The 25,840-nt window shown below is 53.6% G+C and overlaps 10 protein-coding genes across 10 annotated transcripts; 4 read left to right on the forward strand and 6 right to left on the reverse strand.

Annotated features, from left to right (window-relative positions):
* Nucleotides 1–579: 579 nt before the first annotated feature.
* N7510_006115 (telomerase reverse transcriptase) lies at nt 580–4,336 on the reverse strand (the record flags this gene model as incomplete). Its single annotated transcript, XM_056978041.1, is given in 6 exon segments — nt 580–957; nt 975–2,483; nt 2,536–2,937; nt 2,984–3,268; nt 3,309–3,622; nt 3,676–4,336. 6 exon segments carry the CDS (start codon nt 4,334–4,336, stop codon nt 580–582), a joined length of 3,549 nt encoding a protein of 1,182 aa, XP_056834073.1.
* Nucleotides 4,337–5,242: 906 nt separating this feature from the next.
* N7510_006116 (putative Rho guanyl nucleotide exchange factor) lies at nt 5,243–10,898 on the forward strand (the record flags this gene model as incomplete). Its single annotated transcript, XM_056978042.1, has 2 exons — nt 5,243–9,676; nt 9,726–10,898. The coding sequence occupies 2 exons, from the start codon at nt 5,243–5,245 to the stop codon at nt 10,896–10,898; spliced, it is 5,607 nt and encodes a 1,868-aa protein (XP_056834074.1).
* A 1,009-nt stretch (nt 10,899–11,907) lies between these two features.
* On the forward strand, nt 11,908–13,088 carry N7510_006117 (Ulp1 protease family protein; the record flags this gene model as incomplete). The annotated part of the gene is made up of 6 exons (XM_056978043.1): nt 11,908–11,967; nt 12,022–12,049; nt 12,198–12,247; nt 12,310–12,329; nt 12,406–12,957; nt 13,034–13,088. 6 exons carry the CDS (start codon nt 11,908–11,910, stop codon nt 13,086–13,088), a joined length of 765 nt encoding a protein of 254 aa, XP_056834075.1.
* A 574-nt stretch (nt 13,089–13,662) lies between these two features.
* Nucleotides 13,663–13,947, reverse strand: N7510_006118 (uncharacterized protein; the record flags this gene model as incomplete). Its single annotated transcript, XM_056978044.1, has 1 exon — nt 13,663–13,947. One exon carries the CDS (start codon nt 13,945–13,947, stop codon nt 13,663–13,665), a length of 285 nt encoding a protein of 94 aa, XP_056834076.1.
* A 1-nt stretch (nt 13,948) lies between these two features.
* Nucleotides 13,949–15,211, forward strand: N7510_006119 (uncharacterized protein; the record flags this gene model as incomplete). The annotated part of the gene is made up of 3 exons (XM_056978045.1): nt 13,949–14,711; nt 14,972–15,074; nt 15,133–15,211. The coding sequence occupies 3 exons, from the start codon at nt 13,949–13,951 to the stop codon at nt 15,209–15,211; spliced, it is 945 nt and encodes a 314-aa protein (XP_056834077.1).
* An 878-nt stretch (nt 15,212–16,089) lies between these two features.
* N7510_006120 (uncharacterized protein) lies at nt 16,090–17,189 on the reverse strand (the record flags this gene model as incomplete). The annotated part of the gene is made up of 2 exons (XM_056978046.1): nt 16,090–16,828; nt 16,885–17,189. 2 exons carry the CDS (start codon nt 17,187–17,189, stop codon nt 16,090–16,092), a joined length of 1,044 nt encoding a protein of 347 aa, XP_056834078.1.
* Nucleotides 17,190–19,133: 1,944 nt separating this feature from the next.
* N7510_006121 (putative cyclin-dependent protein kinase complex component) lies at nt 19,134–20,754 on the reverse strand (the record flags this gene model as incomplete). The annotated part of the gene is made up of 2 exons (XM_056978047.1): nt 19,134–19,424; nt 19,477–20,754. The coding sequence occupies 2 exons, from the start codon at nt 20,752–20,754 to the stop codon at nt 19,134–19,136; spliced, it is 1,569 nt and encodes a 522-aa protein (XP_056834079.1).
* A 921-nt stretch (nt 20,755–21,675) lies between these two features.
* On the reverse strand, nt 21,676–22,603 carry pre3 (proteasome core particle subunit beta 1; the record flags this gene model as incomplete). The annotated part of the gene is made up of 3 exons (XM_056978048.1): nt 21,676–22,000; nt 22,066–22,378; nt 22,546–22,603. The coding sequence occupies 3 exons, from the start codon at nt 22,601–22,603 to the stop codon at nt 21,676–21,678; spliced, it is 696 nt and encodes a 231-aa protein (XP_056834080.1).
* A 340-nt stretch (nt 22,604–22,943) lies between these two features.
* N7510_006123 (alpha/beta hydrolase) lies at nt 22,944–24,049 on the forward strand (the record flags this gene model as incomplete). Its single annotated transcript, XM_056978049.1, has 4 exons — nt 22,944–23,083; nt 23,143–23,655; nt 23,708–23,833; nt 23,890–24,049. The coding sequence occupies 4 exons, from the start codon at nt 22,944–22,946 to the stop codon at nt 24,047–24,049; spliced, it is 939 nt and encodes a 312-aa protein (XP_056834081.1).
* A 457-nt stretch (nt 24,050–24,506) lies between these two features.
* N7510_006124 (ATP11 family protein) lies at nt 24,507–25,625 on the reverse strand (the record flags this gene model as incomplete). Its single annotated transcript, XM_056978050.1, has 2 exons — nt 24,507–25,380; nt 25,450–25,625. The coding sequence occupies 2 exons, from the start codon at nt 25,623–25,625 to the stop codon at nt 24,507–24,509; spliced, it is 1,050 nt and encodes a 349-aa protein (XP_056834082.1).
* Between the last annotated feature and the right edge of the window lie 215 nt (nt 25,626–25,840).

Raw genomic sequence — 25,840 nt, forward strand, 5'->3', positions numbered from 1 at the left:
GCCAAGGAGGTGGGGGATTGACGGCGGTTCAGAAACTAAATGAAGGTGGAGAGGGGAAAAAACAAACTCAAAAGCTCAAAATTGGAAAAGAAAAAGAAGAGAAAAAGGAAAGACTGTGGGGAGGACACTCAAGGAGAGAAAAAGAAGGTTGAAAGCGAACAAGGCCCCAGTCACGCATGCGGCGCGCCTCAGGCATCGACCGTTCCCGGTCTGGCCGAGAACAGGGGCTACACTAGGTCCGCTTATCGCCAGGTACAATCGGGTTGGTCACACTACCAGCCATATGTATCGATCGCTCTGGATTGGAATCTTGTATACATCTTTCCGTTCTGGTAGAATTGAACCACACATCGCCCCTCGATCTGATTCCTCCAGTCGGATCTGCACCCAGTCGCAGCAGATCCGCGGTCTGGCCTTGCACGGATGACTCAGCTGGAGTATACAGGGATTTTAAGGCGATTTTAGGGTTATGGGCGACACAAACCTTAAACCCTCGAGAGATAATGGCCAGGTAGGTTGGGGAATATTTCACATAAATTTGAATTTCCCCGTAGAATCATAACCGTACAGCTTGTCTTCCTAAAAACGCCATTCATCAAAAACGGCATTACCCTTTCGCACCACCTGCGCCATCCGCAGAGCCTCTGCATCCGAGGTCGGGCGTGCCTGTTTCGCCAGATGATCCAGCCATCGTAGCACTGTCGCGTACCGTGTTTGCTTGCGGACCAGCACAAACCGGAAGGCGGCAGCCGCGAGATACCGAATGTGCCGGCGCGCCACGAAGCACGAGAACGAGACCGAAGAAGAGGAGTTGGTGGCGGTGCTGCGCGCTTGGATCATACCCGCGGTTTGCAGAGTGAGGTCGCGGATGGTGCGGATGATGACGGGGGGCTGGGGTGTGCTCGTCCACGGAGTGATTTCATGTGGCTGTAGGTCTTCATGGCTGAGGCGACGAGGCTGGTGTAGAGATTGACGAGCACGACGGTGCGCGAGTTGTGCATGTCATCGAGGTACATTGGATGCATCTGGAGGCGATATGCAGTTAGCACTTTGCGGCGGAAGGCGTGACCGGGGAGCCGCGCCGCCTCAACGGTGAGGGTGTTGGAAATCATGGCGGCGGCTGAATCGCCGGGCTCTAGCATGCGATCGTGGTCGCGATGGATCTCCAGCGTATGTATGTCAATGAGGCACCCGCAATATGGGAAGAGTGACGATCCTTCTAGTCGGGGAATGTGGGTGCCGTTGACGGCGGCGGTGAAGTTGACCAGGCTCTTGGCTGCGTTGACGGAGACGCCGTAGGACGGCTGACCCGGGATCATGACTTGCGCAAACCGCATGGCCAAGCCCGCATCGGGAGTGATGAGAAGGAAATCGTCTATCAGGCGGAGGAGCAGGGCATCCTCGCGTCGCAGGAAGCCCAGCACCTCTCGTTCGAATTCGGCGTAGAAGAAGTTGCACAGCAGACTGGACAGTACCGAGCCCTGTGGGATACCGTTGCGCTGACGAAAGTACTTGTTGCCAATCCTCACCAGGTTATTCCGAACATGCTCGTCCAGAAGATCCAGCAAGTCCTCCGCACCGTGTGTCTTTTGATTCACCGTGTCGACAAAGACGGCGTTTTCCGACCGTCCATGGACACCACTGGTGATCAGGTCTGGCAGGCTCTGCGGTTGCATCGCAGGCGCAGCGCGGCCTGCATATTTCCGTGAGGTCTTCCATTTGGTGGTTGGGAGGTCAGATGGCCGAATCTCGATGTGTTTTGTGATGTGGTAGGATTTTTCAGAGACCAGGGTCTCGATCAGATGGATCAGCTTTTTCTGGGGGATGGTATCGAAGCAAGCCTGGATGTCAAGTTTGACAAAGAAGAGAGGTGGAATTTTTGATGGAGCACCTTTGCCTTGACCCGATTGGCGTTGTGCAAGTTGTCTCTTGAAATTCCAAAGGCGATGGTACATATCCCCCACGGAGTGCAACGAAGAGCCCATCTTTGAAGGATCTCGCTGCCTCTCGTAGGTCAGCATGTTGTAGATGGGAGTGATGCTCGAATTGATGCTGGGAGCATAGTACGACCGTTTTCCACCCCAGGCCGTTGGCTTTAGGCACCGTTTGCGCAAATTCAAAATGGGCCGCAGGCCTGTGGCCTTGGGCAACAAACGCAGAGCGCCGAAGCCTAGAGAGCTCTGTGCCACCACGGCCTGAGCTCGGTCTATAGGCAATTCTTCAAACATAGATGCCTTCAGATCGGCAAAGGGCTGCTCCGTCAGCTGTTGCCACACGTCCTGGCGGAAGTAGAAGAGACGATTGCGATGAGTCTGTGACTCGGTCACATAGAAGTTGGTGCGGATGAGGGGGATGAGAATGGAATCGAAGATGTAATACACGAATTCATGGAAAATCTCCATCCGTTTCTGGAAGTCAGACAAGGCAATGTTTTGCTTGGTATCGTGAAGTCGGAGTGGTTCCAGCCACGGTATGCTGGTTATCTGAACGGCTAGTGTCAGTGTCTCCGATGAACAAGAGGTATGGTAAACGAACTTTCACGCCTTTGCATACTTCATGAAGGCTGAGGCTCTCGAATCGACGCATCTTGATAAACTGGTCGATGTGCTTGAGCACAATTCTCCGATTCGCGCGACCGTCTGCACCTACCCCATAGAATGTAGGGGGAATGAGCTTCTGGACAACGGCTCGACAAAAAGCCGAGACGGATGGGACGGGGGTGGCATAGTCCATCATTCTGGTTTTGGGCTTTTCGATCATTCGCTGATATCCGGTCGTAGGCTCTTGGGAGGCAGCAGGGTATTCTTCGTTGTTCTGATATGGCTGGTTCATCTTCACCTGGGTTACCAGCTTTTCACCAATAGAAAATATAGGATCACTGGCGGTGCTCGAAGATTGTGTCTGTGAAGCTGGGTCGAGCCGCCCTGGTCCAATTGCCTGCTATGGTCAGTGACGGTATGAATAACGACCGACAGATACTCACATCAGAGGGACAATAGTGTTTGAGCAACTCTCCATAGGAGCATCTTGCGTGGCGATTTCGCAGCCTTTGAACCAGTTCTCCGGCTGTCCCACGAAGCCTCTTGGGTAGCTTTGGGGAATCACGGTTTTCGTTGCCCGTGTGAGCAGACTTGAGCTGGGGCTTTCGCGTTACTTTTCGTGCCTCGAGTTCTGATATCTCATTTTCACGATCCATGTAATTTTTAGAACACTCGATGCTGTCGCATGTGAAGATGTTCTGCAGGCCAAATTGTCTTGGAAAGATGTACTTCATGATATGTGCTGATTGTTCTGTCAAATCCAGCGACGCGCAGCGATTGAGGACGTCTAGTAGCAATTAGCCTTGCACCGTTGATTTGGATTGAGAAGAGTTGGTACATACGAGCACTCCCGAGTCCTAGATGAGACTTCCTATTGGACTTGCCGGTAATCCGAGCGTACAGCATGCGGCTTCGGAGGAAGATAATGCTGTTCAAACCACGGGGTTGACGAGCTTCGTGCTTTTGATGTCTCTTTTCTGTGCCGGGGTTCTGCTTGTTGCCACGCACCGGTTCCTTTCCATTAGAGACAGATTCTTCGTGCCGCGAACCGGCCACAGGCTCCAGCTTCGACAACGGCATTCCTGCGAAGTTCATCAATCAGCACGGAACATCGTATAGGACTCAAGGTGCATACCACTGAGCTGGTAGAAGATGCCTTTGCGGTCGTCAACACAGGTGAAAACGCCACAGTCGAACAACAACTCTATCATGATCTTCTCGCCGTTTTCGCCCAGCAGGCCCATGGCATCCGTCCACGGTGCCTGCTTGAGCGTCTGAACATTGTGGTTCGGGAACTGAACCGACAAGCCGGGGATGTCGGTCTGCAGGGCATTTGCGCCAGGGCCCGACCGTTGGAACCCCTGCGCGAGCAGATGTTGTGGCTTCTCGGTCACATTTCGTTGAAAGATTCTCCAGACCACAAAATCGACGACCTCTGATTGGGGACAGGTGGGCCTCGTGTCGGTGCTCACGAGAATGGACCGCGACTGCGACTGGGAAAACGCCAGATAGTCCTTCACCCGAGCCGAGTTGAGAGTGGAAGACGGCTCCTGACGCACTCCGACCAGCGTGGAGTCGAGCAGATGCGCCAGGCCCGCCACATCTTGCGACGCGAGCGACACGATCCGACGACGACGCGACTTGGAGGAGACGGGAAGACGTCGAAGCAGGTACTGGCGCAATGTCACGACCTCCGGGTAGTACAGTGAGATGACGGGATGGCGAGGGTCTTTGACTGGCGATCTGGGTTGGGGGGCGTTGGTTGCGGCGCCGGGCCTCTTGCGTTTTTTGCCCATGGTGGTGGTGGATGAGGATGAGAGCTGTTGCCGATCGGGGAGATCCGACGCGGGAGCATCGTACCGGGAGACCTACAATAATGTCTCCGATTAAACCCTACCACGATCCTCAGAATACATCGTGTATATAACGTGGTATATAGCATGGTATATAACATAGAATAACATAGTATAGATTGACTCTCTGTGCCTTTTGTTCCGTTCGCCGACCCACGGAACGGCCGGGGTCTAGAAAGGCCGTTGGCATTGCGTCTCCACTGCGTCAGGAACCCAGGAACAAAGCAGTCGGACCGTAGTGGGCAAGTAGGGAAGTAGAATCTTCGGATCGGGGTCGGTAGGAGAGAAGATGAGATCACGGATACGACGAGACTATGGTGGCCCTCCACCGCGCCTGCACCCTCGTTCCCTCTCCCCTCCTCCACTGGCCCCCAAGATCCATCCGGCTCTCCTCTTCGACTCTTTCTGCATCTCACCTCTCACCTTCTCTTCCTACTACCTATCCTCGCTGAGCGAACGATCCGGCCCGTCAGCAGGATCCTGGCCCCTCTCTCGATCAGAACTAAATAAACGCCGGCCAAACGTCAGCCGAGACGCTACCCACCCTCATTCGCTCAGGCTGCTCGACTCTCCGTCTCCAATTCACCTCTGTCCGCCGATCCCCCATCCTGCTCAATCTAACGACCCCATCCTTCTTCCACTGCTCGGTCGTGGGGGAAAGCTCCCCCCTCAGCCCTGGTCATCGCTGTCTCGAACATGAGTTTGATTGGGGGCACGCCACCCAGCTCGATTGCTTTGTAGCCTGCGCCGTTTCACCTCCGCCATTTCTCGTTGGGTGGCCAGCTCGGGACAACTCATCGGACCAACCCACCACCCTCACCCGAACGGCCGCCGCCTGAAGCATGCAGGATGTCTGGCACCGACATCGAGCAAGCTTCTGGTGACCGGAACCGTGATCCGCCGTTTGGCCAGTCTCCGGCGCCAAACCATGCCCGCATCCACAATCCCAGCCCGTCCTTTGATGCCTCACCGACTGCCGCCTCCGTCTCCCCCTCCGCTCCTCCTCCGATCTCCACGTATTCTCCGCCACCATCGGGCACCTTCGATTACCAGACTCGTTCCGCGTCAGCGAATCATCCTTCGGTGACCAAGCGCCAGCAGCGGCACTCGCCCGAACCCGATGAATACTATCGCCAACGTGGGTCCTCTGCAGCGGTGCCTGGTGCGGGCGATGCCACAAACGGTGTGAACATGGACCCGACCGCATATCCAAGTGCGGTCGACAAAGTGTCCCCGTCGCCAGCAAGCGTGCTGGGGCCATCGCGCACCAGGCCTTTGGCATATCGTACCGCGTCTGCGTCTGATTCGCCCACGTTGGGAAGCTCGTCCAATCGTGCTCATCCGCACGCCGCCTCGATCGCCAGATCTCGCAAGACCTCATTCAAGGACCTGATCAACAAGTTTAATAACGCCTCGGACGAAGTCCTTCCACTTCCCTCCGCCACTCAGTCGCGCGAGGCATCGCGAGCAGCGAGCCCAACAGCCAGTTTTGACGGCCCAGAACGACCTCGTGCTCTGCCTCGGAGGCAGAACGTGCATGATCCCACACAGTCGATAACGAGCGCTCCTCTTTCGCCTCTGGAACCACGAGGGAACCTGCTCCCAGCACCTCTTCACTCAAGCACCGCCATTCCGCCGCCTCTTTTTAACCGCATCCCAGAGTCGCATCCGCGTCGAGCGCTGTATGGTGAGCTGTTGTCAATAAACACGCAAGTCCAGAACTCGCTGTCCGGAATCCCGTCACATCTCAGACGTCGCGGTTCAGACGGGAGCATCGCCAGCCCGAACCCGGCATTCGTCGACAACCCCGAGTCAGCTATCTCAGGTCGGTCCCCGCTGACCCCGACTGCGTGGTACCTCGGACAGACAACCTCCTTGGAAGCAGTCCAGCCAGGTTTCAAGAGCCATCGACGGGCGAGGAGTGATTTGGCGGTCAACACGGCCATAGCGCCCCTTGCGGACCCTTGGAATCCTCACATGGCGGTTCCAGCATCCTTGCAGCAGGGAAAACCGGGCAATGTCTCCCCGGGGAGTCCAAATTCGAAGTCCCGCATTCCTGTCTCAGCTAACCGTGTCAACTCTGCTTTCGGCCTTGAAAGCCCCTCTCCAACCTCCAATCCGACCTTTAGCAGCCGATCTGCCTCCATTCCTGTGCCGCCAAAAGGGACGAGCCGCCTTCCTAAACCGTCGCCGAAAAATAGTCCACCCCGCATGACGGAAGATGTTCCCACATCTCCCACATCGTTTGCGATAACGTCGCGTGGCAGGCGGGACCTGACTATTGGCCGAAGCCGAACTCAGGTACCCGAACGAAGCCAGCTCCTCCAAGCTTACATTGCTGCGCCGCCGCCCAAAAAGTCTCCCACACTCCGCAGTTCCCGACGACAGTTTGTTTCAAATGGTAGCCCGACGTCGCCACGGTCGAGAGTTGGTGATACGTTATCAACCTTCCAAAGATACAATACTGTCCACGAATCCGGCCCACGCTCACGTCCTCGGCAACGACAAATACCTGAATTGGGCAACGTGGATTTTGAGACGCGCCGGCAGCGCATCCAACAGGCCTTCAATCGAACTGTCCAGGAGAATGAGAGAAAGGAAGAAGCGGCAGCGGAGCTTCGACGTCAGGCGCGGGCAAAATTTCAGAAGCACGAGGCCGCCCAGTCTCCGACGACGGACAATACGGCAACGCCTACTACTACAAAGCAACCCGAACGCCAGCCGCAAGGCGAGATGACCACTACTGTGGAAGAGCCGGCTGGCGCCGTCGGCGAGGGCGAGAAAGAGAATCGCGCCCCTCCCCATGTTAAGTTCGATACGTCTCCTCCAGCGCCAGAAAAGGATGCGCGCCGAACGGCAATGGACTCTCCCACGCTGGGACTGCCGCATGAACGGCCACCTGCGCAACAAGAATCACATCCTGAGGGCACTGCATCCCCCGGCTCAGCTGCGGGGTCGGAAGATACCCACGTTACTACTTTTGACCCCGAGCCGCAATCCGGACTGGCCCAACCTGCCGGAAGTGGATCTCACCGGACTTTGTTTAATCATATCATGCAGATTCGCGAGTCTAGCTCAAGCGATTCGTCCTGTGACGAAGCGGAGTGCAGCCTTTCAGAGGCAGATGACAAGGAGTCGATCCAGGTCATGCTTCAGAAATCGACATACTTCGATTCCTCAAGTAGCACTGATACTCAGGAGCCTCAAGCAGTGCTGATGCAACAAGCTCAGGCTGGTGACACCGTGCCCAACCGATGGAGCATGAGCTCATGGTCTTCGTCGGGACCCAACCACACAGCCTTTGATGAGACATGTGACGAGAGCAGCGATGATCTTCCTTTGCAAAGGCCTTCATCTGGGCATACCAACGAGGCGACCGCTCAGTCGTGTTCAGCCGCGTCGACGCGCCCGCCGTCCGTCGTGGTTGACGAGTCCTCTACTTCTCCAGTCCAGGACCATGGCGTGCTTGGCCCTCAGACTCTCTCGGGGTCGTCAGGTCAGCAATGGACGCCCTTCTTGTCAACTCCTCCGAGCTTGGCCAAAAAGGGAAGATGGGACTCGAAGCGGGTGACTGCGCTCTATCTGAAAGAGTTGACTCGGGGACCAAGCCAAAATATCCCTCTTCCACAATTTCGAGCGCCTCCAGAGCCTCCTCGCTCCGCTGATTCTACTAACCCACGCAACGATGGGCGAAACGACAGTCTTACGGGCGATCCAGTTCTTGTTCCGCGAATTGAGGACATCCCGATCTCGGAACGGCTCACACATAGTGCGAGTCTCGTGGGGCGAGAGGATTGGCTGCACGCCTCGCCTTCTATTATGGATTGGATGCAGGTCGCCGCTGAAGATGAAGCTATCACCCCTTCTAATGACCGGCCTGCATTCATGCCGGATATTGCGACTGTAGCCGATCCAGATGGTTCTCACAACCAGGGAGCAGGCCTCGGATTATCTATCAATGTCCAAGCTCCTACCTCAATGCCTCCTGAGTTCCAACCAGCGCCTGGTGGCATTTCGACCGGAAATGAATCTGCTCCTGATCATGCTGCTATGAAGCATCACAGCACTGGAAGCAGCGAGGACTCTTCTCTTCGACATCTGGAACCTACACCGTCACCACAGGCCGCTGACTCTTCTGTCACCTCCCTTGTACCATCCACCGAACAACCTCCGCGCGCTGAGGCTAGCAAGTCTCCTTCTCCTGAACAGCGGCGGCTTCGAAAACGACGTCATGTTATTAAGGAGCTTGTCGACACCGAGTACACCTTCGGTCGAGACATGAAAGTCGTGGATGACATCTACAAAGGGACCTCGAGTTCTTGTTTGGATCTCTCTGCAGATGATGTGAAGATTCTTTTCGCCAATTCCGAACAGATTGTGCAATTTTCTATCAGCTTCCAGGATGCCCTCAAAACGGCCGCGCGAAGCGTATACGTGATGCCCAAGTCGCAGCGATGGGGCAGCAAACGCAGCGCTTACAACGGCTCCTCGACTGCCGAAGGCCCTGAAGAACCGTCAGCCATACACACCGCCAAATCGGATCTCGAGAAGGACCGCTCAACCTTCATCGGCCAGGCTTTCATAGCCCATCTGAACTCGATGGAGAAAGTCTATTCTGACTATCTCAGGAATCACGATGCTGCCAACAAAAAGCTACAGGCTCTTCAGCGTAACCCGAAGGTGGCCATCTGGTTGAAAGAGTGCCGAGACTGGGCAGCCGATCTCACGACCGCCTGGGACTTGGACTCGCTGCTGGTTAAACCTGTTCAGCGAATCTTGAAGTATCCTCTTCTTCTGAACGAGCTTCTCGAATCAACACCCACCGACCATCCGGACCGGGCTGCTCTTGCCAGTGCTCTGCAGGAAGTCACGAACGTTTCTGTGCGCATCAATGAAATGAAGAAACGAGCAGATCTTGTCGGACAAGTCGTTGGCCGGAAGCGCAAAGAGTCTGACGTGCGTGCAGGCTTGTCCAAGGCCTTTGGTCGTCGTACCGAGAAGTTTAAGCAAAATGTCGGTCTTACGGATCTGTTTGAAGACAAAGAATATGATTCTTTGGCGATGAGGTTCGGTGACGGGTATTTCCAGCTGCAGTTAGTCATGCGCGACGTGGAGGAGTACATCAATGAGATCCAGAATTTCATGGCTCGTTTCAACGAAATTGCTGCCTCAATGGAAGCAGTCGTCGACGCGTCCCCGTCCAATTATGCTGAGCTGGAAGTCAAATGGCGTCGTTTCAAGAAAACGGTGTGGGATATCATCACCACCGCCCTGCCAGAACATGTAAGTGTGCCTCTCCTGTCTGTTGTTTGAAGGTCTAACACTTTCCCAGCTCGACGTTATCCGCAAGAGTGTTATCTCTCCGATGGTCACACTCATCAAGCTGCACGATGGGCCCCAAAAGGTCATGAAGAAACGAAACAAGCGCCTCGTTGACTACGCAAAATTCAAGGCCGTGAAGGACCGCGGCGATAAACCCGACAAGAAAATGACGGAACAAGGGGAGCAGTTTATGGCCCTGAACGACACTCTCAAGGATGAGCTCCCCAAGCTCTACAACCTGACAGCCAAATTGGCAGAAACCTGCTTGAAGAACTTCATCCAGATTCAGACTACGTGGTGGAATTTGGTGCGGAAGCAAATCGAACCTCATGTCGAGACGTTCCCTGATGATCTCCAAAAGATCATTAGTGACTGGTCCAATGACTACTCTTTCGCAGAGGCCCAAGTCCTCTCGCTCGGTATCTGCAACGGTTCCTCGGCAGCCGACACTGTCAATCTGCTCAATTTCAACGCACCCGGGTCAGCACTGAACTCGCCAAGTCGACCTTCCAACAGCTCTGCGCGTCCGGGATCTTTTGTGGACGAGTCCTCCCCCAAGGTTTCGCATGATTACAGTATCCCAAGCACGTTCTTCCAATCTCCTCAAATGGACAGCGGTCAGTCGACCAAGAGCCGTCATCGGACCAATTCTTCCATGTCTGGTCGGGCTGTTCCAAGTAGTCAAGAACTGCACCGGAGTCAAATGCTGCAGCAGGTCACCAATAACCCCTCTGCTACAAGTCCCTCCCAGGGCACCAGAGCGACTGTTGGACAGACAGAATCCTTCCCCAGCCTGCCAATGCTGAGTCTCGACACACCTTTCCTCGCCGATATTCTCAGCGGCACGCCCGATGAAAACAATCCGGCAACCTCTCCAGCCGGTCGCTACTCGGGCTTTTTCTCCTCCGCCATGCCCATGTCGGACGCCACTGACTCTCAGCCTGTCGAGCAAAGCAGCGCTGTCGCACCACCGAAGGTGCTATTCTTGGCGGCTAGCATCTACGAGTTCAATATCGACCGCGCCCGCCGCGAGGCTGGGTATCCCTACCTCACCTACGTCGCCGGAGAGATCTTCGACGTTATCGGCGAAAAAGGAGAGCTTTGGCTCGCTCGCAACCAGGACGATTCCACCGGGCAGGTGGGATGGATCTGGAATAAACATTTCGCCAAGTTGTCGACATAGACAACCGTCGTGTAATGTCATGGCCCTTCTTCCGTCACCCTTCTTCACTAGCTCCGTGCCCGGACTCTTCCATTCCATGTTTTTTTTTTTCCTTTTTTGCCTTGATAATGAGGAGCCTTCTTATCTGCCTCTTGCTAGCGGTCATTTTCTTTCATTTTCGTTACGCGTCTGATGGATTTGCTACCGGAGCATAGGAATGTACGCTTAGATACCCCGTTTTATGGATGGATGTGTGTTCTTTCATTTCTTCCTTCGTAGTCGTAGCCCTAACCGGTATTCCGTGGCTGATCACGTGCCAGCGCCACCTGTGACGCGGCGGCCCAACAGTCCATCGTAGGGCTTCCCTCACTGCTTCCATGACTCGGTCTTCTTTGCAATTTTCCTTTTCTCTTGCATTGCACTGCCTGTTCCCCAGATCCTGATCATTCTTTCCGCATCCCAATCTTGTGGTGGCGACATTGCATCCTTTACCTTGCCCCTCCATTCCACCTCGACTCTCCAGCCTCGGCCGGTCGCATTGACATTCGCGGCGGGTGATCTCCATACCGTCGGTATAGTGTCCCGCTCCCCGTTCTTCTTGCCTGTTGAACCTGCCGGCCCTACCCTCGTGTTCTTCTCTCGACACGAACCCTCGATCTTATCATCGTGAATGTTGGCGGCGTTCCTCGCTCAGGCCGCCACTTTCTGACCCCGACGGCCTCTCCCGGAGTTGTATCCGGGCCGTTCGTTCCGCGGGACGTTTTTGCAACCGAAAGCAGTGGGAGAGTCTCAAACAGTTATTCTCTGCTGCTATATTTCCTCGGCGGATCAGAACTAATTTGACTCGATCGCTCGACTGAGACGGTTATCGCGGCACGATTCCTTGCGTTGGAATCAAGGTACTTACTGTACGAACGACAGCTGGTCGCGCGTGAGAAACACCTCGGCAGTGTCGCTGAAGGTATTCACACACTGGGTTTTTTCGTCGGCTCTTCTCCATATATACGCGTCTCATTGACATACTGTCGACATGTTGGACGGCGGGTTAAACAAGCTGCACAAGCGCATGCGGGGGCGGTTTGGTGATACCGTGAGTTTACTTAGTGTCGATCTTATGCAGAGGAAATACTGACTTTGGGCACAGTTGAATCCGGATGATGCCTTCTTAAGCTGTGAGTCACCCGCACTTGATTATCTGGGCGTCGTTGTCTCAAGTGATATACTGACCAGCCGCCTGTTGACGTTTAGACTACGACGTGCGATGTAGGGCTCAGTGATCTCCCGAGTATCATGCGATTCCACCGCTGACAAGTAATTCAGTGACGCGAGAGGACATGCAAACCCTTAAGAACGATTGGCTCACAGACAACGTGGGTTCCGATTGTGAAAAACAATTCTTCTGGATAAGGCACCTGGGCTAATCTGTTACTAGATCATCTCGTTTTGGGAGGAGTAAGTCCAGTCCCCTCGATATCGACGACACGCCACAACAAGCCATGACACTGACACTGACGCCCGTCTGCCTCAGATATCTCGAACACGAGTTCCTCACCAAATTCAAGTCTTCGAACATCGTTCTCCTCCGGCCCAGCATGTCCTTCATGATCCTCCAAACCCCGGATCCTCGCACTCTCCGCGAAGCGCTCCCCGATTTCAGCCGAGCCACCCATGTCTTCCTCCCCATCAATGACTGCCGCAACGTCACTCAAGCCGAAGGCGGCACGCATTGGTCATTACTTTTGATTTCCATTGTAGACAGAATCGCGTTCCACTACGACTCGCTGTACCAAGGAAACGTCTGGGAAGCTGACACAGTCACCCGCAAGTTTGGGGTCATGCTGAACCAGCCGATCCGATTTATGCATCTGAATGATTCCCCCCAGCAAGATGGAGGCAGTGACTGCGGCGTCTTCGTGTGCTTGAACATGCGCCATCTGCTCATGAGGCGGTTGCTCATGGCCAGCGCACACGAGAAGGTTAGCATGAGCCTTGGAGGGCGGAAGGTCGACGCCCGCGCTGGCCGTAAAGAGATGGCCAAGATTATTGAGGGCTTCCGGAAAGAAGGCGAGCGACGACGATCGTAAGTGCCTCGTCATGCTTCTTTTTGTTCTATGCAAGATTCAGAGGCAAGCAAACTAACGTCCATCCATCCACAGCTCAAGCCTCAGCCCCATGGGGAAGAAGTCCCGCAGTCCGCCGCGGGTGGATTGATTTTATGATTGACTACTGACATGACTTTTCTATGGCATTCTGATTTCTTCCTTTGGTTCTTTTCTGTTCTGGAGTCTGAGTTGGACTCGATGGCTTGTTACTGATACTGACGGACGATGACTTCACGGCCTCGCTTATCCATTTTGTTCTCGTGCATACATGGTATTTATATTCATTAAGAAACAAATCTGCTCCGTTTGGGTGTATTGCCGGAGAGTCCTGTGTTGCGGGATGCTAATCTTGTAATTCATCGTGGTGGAAGTGGATGGGTGGCATACATACCAATGAACAATTTGCCTTTTTTAAGGATATGGTTAACGAGTGTTTATCGTTGCGACGGGATCAACGTAGGCAGTTATGGATCTGAGATATGGGAATTATAAATTGCAACCTACGAAGTATACTTTCAAAGTGGTTGGTGGCATGTGGTGGTCCAATATAAGGCCCTGTGCAGCTAGCCCTGACTCGGTCCACCCAGCCGGATCTAATATAATCGGATATTGATATCGATATTGCATACTCCGGGTCAAGTATCCAGTCTATATAAAATACACCACACATCATGCCTGACTGGTCATGTCTGTATGGGCTCGTCCAATGGATATTCATACTGACTAGGCATTGTGGTCTGGTTCTGGCGCTCCTTCCTCACTCGAGCTTGTTGCTTGCCAGCCAGCCGCTCCTTCCCTCCAAACGCTGCTGTCCGCTCCTGTTTCCATGGAAGCTCGCTGGCGCTCGTGGCGTGTTGTGTATCTTCCTCTACTTCCTTCTTCCCTTCTTCCCCTCCCTCTCCCACACCGTGTATGATCTTGACATGAGTCTCTAGCTTTTCTTGCTTCTGGCGTTTTCTCATCATCATCATGGGGTCTACTGCTTCTTCAATCTTCTGCCCCTGCTGCCTCTTCTTCTCTCCGCTCCCTCTCGCCGTTACAGAGGCTCCTCTTTCTTTCTCTGGTCCCCTCCCCGACCACTCGCCCGCATGTCCGGCTACGCCATACGAGGAGGTGGGGCCTCCCGTCCGGCCCCGGCTGCGTCACGCTCGGTCGCCTCGCACTACTCGCTATGTTCGAGTTCGTGCGCGTTGCGCGGATGCTTGGAAAGGATTCAGCCTTCCAATCCGCGAGGTGAGCCCTCTGCCCTCTCCCGTTTCCTCCCCCGAGCCTTCTGTCTCTTGCTCCTTCCCTGGGTCTCCTCCCTCACCCAGCAATTGTTTCTTCCCTATTGTTTCGCCCTCCCCTGCGCCTACTCCTTCACTTTTCCCCATCCCGGCGCTTCTCTTTGCTTTACCTCCGTTGCCTCTGCCTGTCTCTCGCTCTGTCTCGCGTTCTGTTGCCCCTTCCTTCGCCACGGTCGATGAGCGCATTGCTGCAATTGCTCGAGGCGAGAAGACTGCGGCCCGCTGGGCAAATATAGGACCGCTTAAGATCGGTCCTCCTCTCCGTCCACGAAAGCGTGTTACCTTTGGTGACGTTACTGTCGCCGTGGTTTCGCGCTGGATCATACGTGAGGAGCACGTCCACTCGTTTCCTCGTTGGTCTACCCCCGACCCAATTCCTGTCGCTCCTTCCCTTGTCCCCCATCACGAGACCGGTGGTCCCTCTCCCGCGAAGCATGATGATGTCGGTACGGTGCGTGTGCGCCGTCTCCAGAATCATCCTTCGTGGTGCATGAAACACGCGATCGTATGGGGTTTTCTTGTCATTCTTTTGGTCCTTCCGCCCGTTTTGGATGTGTTTTGGCCATCCGTGAACTACCGACCTTACCGGGGAGGGTGAGGTCGATGTTCATCCACCCGTTTCTTTTCGTCTTTTTAATTCCTTTTCTTTTTTGTCGAGCATCGGTCCTGAGAGGCCGGTGCTCTGTCTCTGCTGATTCGGTCACAGATCTTTTCTTGACGAATCCGATCAGTGAAGAGGAACGTCCTGTGTCTCGAGGGAACCGGAATCTCGCTAGGACGTATGGTGGCGTGGCACATTCGACCACCCTGTAAGTGCAATCCATCTCAAGTCCGATCGTGCTGAACGTGTTGTTGAACAGTTCTGAGTAACGACAACGTCCTGGTCTCATGGTCAGCAAAGACGAACCAGGATGGTGGTGGCGCGGTCCATGAGACCACCATGTAAGTTCATTCCGCCCTGCATATTTGGCTTGGCGCAAGCTGATCCTCTTCCTTCACAGTTGTTGGTGGTAGAAGGGGACTGCGAGGGGTATGGAGAAGTGACCGGGGTGGCAATGTATTCCAGACATCTATTGTATCTTCATCTCTCTTTTCTCTGTAATGTAATGGAAATAAGTATGTGTACAAGAACATGCATGCATGGACGAGGAAGTCCTCGGACGCCGAAGCAGGATCAAATAAAGTGTGGTCTGTGCGAGAGTGGAGACCGTCACGGGAGTGGGCGTACAGAAGTAGTTAAATAAAACGACGTGTGAATAGTCTCATCTCCGAAATCAGCACGCCATCATCCAGAATTTGACCTGCAGCGACGAAAAAAGCCATAGAGCCATGAGAATGGGAGCGAGTTCGGACTCAAAGCAGCTCGTCGTTTGATGGAATTAATCCCACGTCATGAACGGTTTAAGTGTCTTCCTGGAGGAACTGTATTACCAGAGATTTAAATGCCTCCTTTTTTATATAATAGAGTCCTTTCCTACCGATCGTGGGCACGGAGATGGCACATGACCCCTGTCCATCATCCCCAGTCACTCCCTCAGGAGAGCGAGAAGCTTCGTCATGAACTGCTCCTATTGCAAGACCTTGAATTTGGGTCTGTACATAGGATTTAAGATTTAAGTTTTTGAATCTATATTTGAGGCGGTAGTATGAAGAAAGGAGAACATTAATTGAATATAAAATAGGGTATAGTATCCAATCGAAGTGTCGAAGAACGAAAAGCCATAAAAGCGCCTGACCTGACTCTAATTTAAAATGAAAGTCGGAACCAAAGACGCTAAAAGACATGAAAAGTAGGCACCTCGTCTCAATAAATATACAGCCCGGTCAAGGGCTCTTAATGCCAGTCATGATATCATTCCAGATACGCGCAGCCTCCTCGCCTTGATAACCCTGCGAGGCACTTTGGGCCTCGTAGCACAGATCAATAGTCGATTGGGGAGCATTACATGGACTGCGCAGACGATTGCAGATCAGGCTCGTGGGCGACTGGATGGACGGGTCGCTGCCGAAGGGGAAGTCCGCTTGGTTGTTCGTCGTGTATGAGTACTCGGTGCGTCCATTCAACCCATACTCCCACCGGATGGTCGGATCGGAGCAGGTGCCGTAGTCAATGGTGCTGCTTGTGCAGGCTGGGTCCGTGGCTGTCGTTGTGGTGGTTTCGATCAGTGTCTTCGTCTTGGTGCTCGTGACGGTGTCCGTGATCGTTTGATAATCGACCCAAGTAGAAGTGTCGGTCACCGTATAGGTGACGGTGTCAGTTACAAAGAGCCCAGGCTCGGTTACGGTCTCGCCTCCAGTCGTCGTGGTCACAGTGGAGGTTACTGTCAGTCCTGGCTCGGTGATGGTATATGTCGATGGGTCGGCTGTGATCGTGCTCAGGTCCGTGGTTGTGTATATGCAGTCGGTAATCGTGGAGATGAGAGTATCCGTGTCCGTGACCGTTTGTGTCCTAATTGCATTACCAGTTTCGGTCGTCACGGTGGAGGTAATGGTCTCCGTGATGGTGGCCACGCCACCGTTGTGATCAGTAGTAATGGTAATCGTTGTGGTGGGCCGCAGAGGGCTAAATGATTTTGGTCAGTTTATCTGATAAACTCCATAAAGATATAGTAGACTCACCAGTCAGAAGTCACGGTCACTGTTGTGGGAGGACCACCACCGTTCCACTGGCCACCACCACCATTCCACTGACCATCACCACCATGGCCATCACCACCATGGCCATCACCACCATGGCCATCACCACCATGGCCCTTGCCACCGCCATTGGTGCCTTGGCTGATAGCTCCTTCACCGCTGCCGGGCCAGTTGCTCGGCCAGGTGAAGGTGCTGGGAGGAGCGCCAGGGGCGGGATGAGCCACGGCAAGGGGTAGCACCTGTATCAGCAGGGCCGAGAGAGTAATCAAATCCAAACCGGCGGGCATGTTGATTGAGTTTGGAGCCTGGTCCTGAAAGTAAACAATTAAGTACGGCTAAGGCGTTTCTAGGAATGACCATCCTCCTTTGTGGCTTGCTGGAAACTCAGTTTAAATATGTCGTCTGTGGTCAATGCCTCGACTGCAGTCTATTACTACTTGCCATATTAGGATATTCCAAAATAGAAGCTTCTTCAAGAATGCATGAATCGCAGTCCATAAATTCACAGTAATGACGATCAATAGTGTGAGAAACACCAAGTCTGGACTACATGTTTCCGGCCAACACCCAGTTGATCATCATCTACCATAAGATTGATTGGATGTTGCTCGTAATGTTTGGAGAATTTATCCGCACACCGAGCTGCCAGCATTCCGGATGACCGAGGTTCACTCGACATTGGTTATTGGTATGTATGTACTAAGGCAGATCTTCTCTCCTTGCTACCCTTGCTACATGATTAGCTTTTCCTAATCTACCCAACGGGGCAGGCAATGCATTCTTCTGATCCTTGGCTTATTCGTTAATACAACGTTGAATCATGATATATAGCCCTTCCAAGGCGCTACTCTCCCTTTAGACTAGCCATGAGCTCATTCTTGTTATTTGGACAATTGAACAATATGGTTCTCACCAAGACTGATGCACTAACAAGTATAGGATCCTCTTAATTTTAAGAAAAGATTTCGAATTGCATGTAGTCTGATGGATTGCATAATGCAAGCAAAAATAAACAAATATACAAAAGAGCTTTGAGGAATGCAGTGACGATCTCGATCCAGCGAGGGAGGAACATGCACATGGCTTATAGTGACCATCTCCGGTCTCCTGGGAGAACTTCAAGATCGATGTGTGTTAACCTTTATGCCGGCAAGCACATGTTACTTGGGTAATTCAATCGCGTCATTGTTTATTACTCCTTTGGTCAATCTTGCTCGTTCTTGGGGAAAGGAATAGAGATAGCGATCGCATTGGGAGGTCTCCTCTGTTAGCAGAATCCCATCAGTTCTTGAGACAGACAATTTAAGGCCTTCTCCAGGTATTAGTGATGATAGCCCTGCTGCCTCGGATAGCGATTGAAATTGAGATCACGGGGTCAGCCGCTCACTAAGTAACCTAAGCAAGGCTCTGAGAGATATGTATGGTAGCCCCGATGTCAGTGTTGATCCACTGGAAATATATATCTCGACAGGACCGACTGTAAATATGGATTATTACCACATTAAAGCATGTAACGTCTCATATTTCTAATTCTTATTCTGATTCTTACCAAGTCTAAATTCAAAAATTTACGGGGCCAATATTCCGTGATCAGTCGATGCTCAAGGAAGGCGTGTTTATCGTGGTTGTCTGCTTGTCCTCTGGACAACAGCAAGGCCACACCACGCTAAGCTAAATTCTCTAACAGAGCACACAGTATAAGTATGCAGAATGCGGGAAAGGCCAACTAAAAAGGTCGGGATAGCCATAAATAATGAATGTTTGTCATGAGAGCTAGCGCGCCGCCACGGAACGCCAGACCTTGCCTGTCCATGTAAGAACCTCCTCGGACAGCAACTAATAAACACGACAATTCTTGATGTATAAAGGTGCAACCCAGGGTGAATAGCATGAAAAACAATTCGGCACGGGTTCGAGTGGCAACCGAAAAGAAAGAAAACTAAAGTCTATACAAGGTCATGAACGTGAAAATGCGCGAATCGGCACGGGTTTCCAAACAGACAGAAACAGTTGAAGTGCAGCTGCAGAGAGGGTATGTTGACGCCGACAACAGATAGAGACAGACAAAAAGACAGACAGAAAACAACAAACCAAACCAGAAAGGATACACAGCAGAGAGGAGGGGCGCTCATGATCACATCGCATCGAAACAACAAGAGACTATGCGCGAATGAATCACCAAAACTAGAGAATTCCGCATGACTGCACAGAATGCCAAGAGGGATGGGGAGCTAGGGCGGAGTGGGAGTCTGGCCGACACCCGGACGGCTGCGTGGTGGCTTGTCGGAGGATCGCATGTACATTGCATCTGAGGAATCGGTCGTCGTTGTCGTCGAGGCCGTCGAGGAGTCCATGGGTCGTTGTTGTTGCTGTTGTTGTGTAACAACCTCACGTGCGTAAAACTCCACAAGCATCGTGCCGTAAGCTTCAAGCTCCTCGACGGGGATCGCGAGGCGGAAGTCGTTCAGCAGGAGGAACTGGAGTTCGAGATGATTGAGCTCCACCAGCGGAAGGCCGCCGACCTGTCCAGAAGTCAGTTTTGGGATCCGTAAACCGGGTCTGAAAAACACGAACCTTTGCATATCGGGAATTGGTATAAAACACATCGGAGAAAAATTTACTGGCACAGGTCACGCCCGCGATGACCAGTCGGTGAATATTAAAACTATCGACCACAAAGAAATGGGAAAGGTTCTCGTCCTCCCCTTGGGGATAGAGGGCAGGCGATATGGACGGACTGTTGGGGTCTGAGGCCGCCATACCCGTCGACGAGGGTGGTGTCACCATCGCAGATGGCTGTGTCTGGCGAGCAGCCGCACTCTCCAACGCCTGGACGGTATCGGAGGGAGAATCAGCGTGGGTAGTAGGTTCCCAATCACGTTGGATCAATTTGAGCTTTCCGCGATTGACAAGCTCGGTCATGCGGTCAAAGTAGACCAGCAAGCTCAGGAATACTTCGTATGTGGTTGGGCAATATTTGTGGATGCGGGTAAGGTAACTGAGGATGGTGATGCTGGGGACATTCTTGCCATGGAACGCGAGCACGCTCGTGGCCTGGGGACTGAGGCTGCTGGTCCCATCTGGTGGAGGAATATGGCGATGGACACGTTCATGGTGCACATCGTTGGCCGTGGTGATCTTGGTGAGAAGGCCTGCGACCATTTCGATGATGTCCGTAACCGGCATGGAGCTGATCTCAAACTGCCGGTCCTGCGATGTTTCTCCCGAGACCTGAGATCGAGGAGCTTGCGCCAGGAACTCATCGCTAGCAAGGCTTTGGATATGTGAAAGACTGCGCACTCTGATGCGACTCGACGGAGAATTGGCCGCGGAGCCCGCGAGTGACCGCATCGGCCGTAAACGCGGTGACACAGGTGACGGTTGCACCTCGCCATCAGGTTCGGTATTCATAGGATCTGCCATGCTGGTCGCGTGGCTGCCGCTCTGAGGCTGTGCGGCGTACGTTGAAGAGGAGGTATGTGAAGGGTAAGCATGGCCGGACTGAGTCGAGGTCATGGATGAGATGGGTGGATGGGACGAGGTCGGGGTGTTTGATGTAGGTCGCGCGAGAGCGTCGGGAGGGGTCTGTTGACTAATGTAGGCCGGCAAATCATTCTGCGACTGCGCAGGCAGTCGACCAGAACCCACAGTGGACGTTGACGGCGGGGCGGTGATCGAGGTGGGGGTGGTGTTAGACGAGGCGGAACTGGAGCGGGCAGTCTGCAGCGGCGTCTGCGATGAGTGCGGCGAATGGCGATAGATGGAATCCGAGGGGTTGGCCGTGCCTCCCACCATCTTGTAATGGCTGTCGATATACTCCGACGGCACGTGGTTGACGATAACGGAGCCCATGTCAAGCCGATCGAGCGCTAGTTAGCTGTTCTAGGTTCGGCGCAGCCAGGGCTGGAGTGGGTCAGTCGGGCGCAACACGGCATTGGAAGATGAAGAGCGCAGAGACAGAGCAGAGAATTAGGGACAGGAGAGAAGAAAGAGAGAGAGAATGCGACGATGAAGGGAGGTTGGAAGAGGGGAGGGAAAGGAGGGGAGGGGAACGATACACTCGATGACGAAGAGCCAGCGATCCGGTGGCTAGACCAGAACCAGGGAGAGGCGATTAGCAAGCGCCGATCGGGTCCATTGCAGGAAGGAGGGCAGGGAAGAGAGACAGAAAACAAGAAAGAAATGGAATGGGAGAAAGAGGGAAGAGGTGAGAGATGAAGAGAGAAGAGAGAGGGAGAGAGAGTGGGAGAAGGAGAGAAGGAACAGGAATCGGTGCCACAGTAGTGAGGTCAGGCAGTGGAGCGGGAGCGTTCGGGGCATTCGGGCTTCAACTGCGAAGAGAGGAGTATGTAGGCGGACTGGTTCCCCTATGATATTCTTGAAACTCTTTCTATGATATTTATACGAGTCCAATCCCAACGAGTAAAAGACGGTGTATACAAAGGTTCGACGAATGACAGCGCAATATGAGCGCACAACCCCGATGATTCCAGCCCGCATTACTGGGCCGTATAGATCGGGCGTCTTTTCGCCGACTATCCCGGTTGGTAAATACCGAAGCACATCACTTAGATTTTCCCCAGTATCCTCACGGCAGACAGGACTTGGGTACATACATATCATCTCACCCTGGACCGCCATGATGTAATCGACGTGGGTCGTGGATGAATGATCCCTGTTTTCCCTACAGAGAATCTACACTGGTTCGAAAAAAGCTCGCTCGATCATGAAACCTGTTCATTCCTAATCGACCTCTGGATATTCGTACACAGATTAATTCGTCGCCCCGGGCCCCGTGTAGCCGTTATCCGGCAGGTACAGATGCCGGACGGCGCCGCGTTTGGTGAGCACCACCAGCCGAATAACACCGCCAGAGCTGCCATCCCACTTGATCGCCTCCTGCAGCGCGCTGCGCACAAAGTCAATGCCCTCTTGCTCCGTCATATTCTCTCGCCAGTGCGCGTCCGTATAGCCGTAGATGTAGGTGGATCCAGAGCCGCCAATGGCAAACGACTGCTTGTGAAGGGAGCCGCCTAGCGGGATCGAGTACACCTGGCCTCCGTGCCGCGGGTCATATCCAGCAATGATGATGCCCGCACTATGTGTCCGTCAGCATTCAGCGCCAGCAGGGATCTGTCGGGTTTGAGTGGGGAGAAAGCCGACCTCAGCATGTTCTTGTTCTCATAGCACAGTTCCTGGAACAGCGACGCCGCCACCTGTGTGGTCGGGGCTTCGTTGTTGGTGACGCCATACATGTTCAGATGGTAGGAGACAATGTCTGCCACGGCTTGAGTGTCGGCTGCCGAGCCCGACCGGCAGCACCAGATGGTGTCGTGCACCTGTGTCAGCTTGTCGGTGACTCGATTGGCAATGTAAGCACCAGTGGTTGTTCGGCTATCTGCGCCCAAGATCACGCCGTCTTTGAAGTTGATTGCCATGCTGGTGAAGATTAGTGTTGAGATAGCAGACCGAAGAGCTTCAGGTCACTCACATCGAGGTTCCTAGGCTGTCGGAGAAGGCGCAAGTTAGCAATTACCAGAGCGAAGACAGCTTCGGGGCCAGCTTACTTGACCTCCCCGGTCTTGAGGTGGTTCATGTCGACGTGGATGCCATCTAGGATGATGCATTAGCTCCTGCTCAGACGATGACGATAGCTTGACTCGCCTTCACCGAGCATCCCTGTGGTGCCGTGGCCGACCATTTTGAGAAACAAGCAGAAAACACGAAGAGAACCAGCTGATGGAGGTTATAGGGAAATGGCGGGAAGGAAGAAGAGATCGAGGGGGAGAGGTGTGATGCTATCGGGAGCTGTGTTGAAGGCAGAAGCTCACTAACGCGTCCCCGGAGAGGCGGTGAGCATGGCTGGGAGTTGTGATTGGCGAATGAGCCCCTTCTCCTGAACCACTTGGTCGGTCTGCTCGTTCTCTTTCTTGACACTGTTTGTTGCTGCCTTTCATTCCCATCTCCCCTCCCGCGTGGCTTTGGCCGCGAGCCACTAGTCATCCACATCCATCGCAGGTTTTCACCACCTCCCAGCCATCATGTCCGATTCCCCGCCACCTCCTCCGTCTTGGAGTATCAGCAACATGGCCAACGGCGCAGTGCAGTTTCTCCGCCTGCCTGTCCTCGCATCATCGGGTCTGGCCGTGGTCGCCAGTGGCCTGCTCTATTTCAAACAGAAGTACGTTTTTTACCTTCCAGATACCTCCCCCCAAATAGGTCGATTGACCGAGTATCCAGCGAACTGATCTACCCCCGAAACGTCCCCGCCGATGCGCGCACGAATGTCCCAAGCCCTCGCATGTTCGGCATCACCGACTTTGAAGACCTGCAGATCCCTACGCCGGACGGGGAGTCGCTCAATGCTATATTCCTGCGGCAGCCGAAGACGCGCCAGAGCCGCAATCTCACCGTGTTGATGTTCCACGGAAATGCGGGTAATATCGGCCATCGCGTGCCGATTGGCAAGGCTCTCCAGGAGACCCTCCGTTGCAATGTGATCTTGCTCGAGTACCGCGGCTATGGGATGTCCACGGGCACCCCTGACGAGGTGGGCTTGAAGATCGATGCGCAGACAGCTCTTGACTATATTCGGCAACGCCCCGAGTTGAAGGACACTACGATTATTGTGCATGGACAGAGCTTGGGTGGTGCGGTGGCTATTAATTTAGTTGCTACGAATCAGGACGCGGGAGATATTGGGGGGCTGATTCTGGAGAACACGTTCATGTGTATTCGGAAATTGATCGCGACGTGAGTTTTTCCCTTCTGTCGTTTCTTCTTTCTGTGTGCTGATTCAAAGCAGGGTGTTGCCTCCGGCACGTTATGTTGCGCGCTTATGCCATCAAACTTGGGCAAGTGAAGACGTACTGCCGAAGATCACCAAGGTGCCGATTCTGTTTCTAAGTGGACTGAAAGACGAGATTGTCCCGTAAGTGCAAATTACCTTCGGCTTCGGATAAATGCCTATTCTAACGCAAATTTCAGACCACCACACATGACCGGGCTCTTTGCCCTTTGCAAATCCCCGAGCAAGGTCTTCCGCACTCTACCTAACGGCAGTCACAACGACACTGTTGCCGAGCCGGGCTATTTCGATCACATCCATTCCTTCGTCACGGAAGAGGTTCTGGCTGATTACGACTGAACTGGAACATGTTCTATTGATTTGACAGTTGGTTCGGTCACCCTCTGGCTGAATTCGACTATGATACCCCATCTGACTTAACGCTTGAGGAGGAGAGCTGAGTTGTGCTATTTCTGAGATTTGTTTTTATGAAAGGAGTCCGGTGCCATTCGATTCTTGGGTACTGGTGTTCGTTTGCATGTATTTTTCTTTTCATTTCTTGTCTTGTACCATTTTTGACAATCAACGGCCCGTGCCTGACTCGCTTGGCCCTCATTATGCTGGACGTCTTGCTCCTAGAAGAGTTTATGGCCGCGTTTGGATTCCACGTTGTTGTAAAGGGTTGATACCAGCATCATTGTTGCCCATCTACATCAAAGACAGAACGTGGGAAAATGAACTTTTCAAGATCACCTTTATTCAGTAGAGCCAGTCTTCTAACGTCCATTTATATATATTGTACAGGTCATGATATGGTTTAGTTGACTCTCTCCGTCTCCTCCATCAACTCCTCAACCTTGAAGTTCTCGACATCGCCGCGCGTGAACATGCGCACCAGCTCGCCCTTCCGGCCGCTGGCCTGGCCGTCAAAGTCATAGAATCGCTGCACGCAGCTAACCAGCCAGGTTGCCTCCGTCGTGGAGACGCCGGAGTCCGGCATGACCTGGCCGTGCATGAGGACAAGACCCTTGTCATCGGCGAGATCCAAGTGGTGCGTGATCGTCGTGTGCGGCTGCGCGAAGGAGCCGTGCATCTTGTATGCGCCGAGGCCGGTGAAGATCACGGTTGAGGTGTGGGTGTTGGCCGTGCCGGATCCTCCCTGGCCCGCGGAGGAGGAGTCCTCCGCTGGCGGGTGGAATGCCCACTGCAGAAAGTGGATGTCGGCGTTGGTGGTGGCAGTTGCGCCGTCCGGGGTTTGCTGCGGCTGGTCTGGAGATTCGGGGTCTGTTTGCTGGCGCGGCAGCGGGAGGATGAATTGCGGATTATGGCGCGCTGCCTCGGCGATGCGCTGGTACGTTTCTAGTGGAATCACGGCGCAGATGGAAGTCGGGTTGTTCGCGTGCCGCAGACGCCACAGCGCCTCGATCTCCTTTGGCGGCAATTCGCGGATCTTCTCCACGTTCACGAATGAGTTGAGCGGCTTGACTCCGCTAGAGCTATTGGAGGTTGCTGCGCGGGCGGCTTGCGCGGTGGGGGATTGGTTGGGTCGGGGAGGAGGACTTTCGGGAATGGCATTGTTCGGTGACGGAGCGCCAGTCTCTGGGGTCACAGCGGTTGAGGCCTTGTAGCGGAGGTCTTGGATCTTCTCGTTGTAGGCTTCTTTCAGGGACTCGATCGATTGGTGACCCTCTCTGCAAGGAAGAGGATTATTGTAAGCAGCATACTCATGGGACGGGTGATGCGACGCTCGAGGCACTTACTGCTTTGCTTTCTGCTCCAGCTTGGATCGATACTTATCAAGCACATAATTGGGGTCGTGGTGTGAGGCGAGGAAGCGCACATCGTGAACTTGCGCCCATCGACGTTGCGGGTTGCGCAGGAGGCGCGATTGGCCCCGGAGGAGTGATTGGAGTCCTTGGAGCCGGAGGGAGGCCATGCTCAGAAGTTGAATGAACTGTGCAGAGAACGGAGGAGTTTGGAGACGAAGATAAAAGACATTAAGTAAGTGGATACCTCAGGCACCAATGATTGTTGCCTGAGGTACACATCGTCTGTATGGGCTTAGGGTTAGCAAGGCTCTTCTACGCACCGATAGCGAGTACGGCCATGCCAAGCACAGTCGTGACAAGGTTGGACGCACAGCCACGATGC

The sequence above is a fragment of the Penicillium lagena genome, assembly GCF_028827675.1.
Source record: "Penicillium lagena strain IBT 129212 chromosome Unknown utg000003l_segment0_segment0, whole genome shotgun sequence".
NCBI lineage: Eukaryota > Fungi > Ascomycota > Eurotiomycetes > Eurotiales > Aspergillaceae > Penicillium > Penicillium lagena.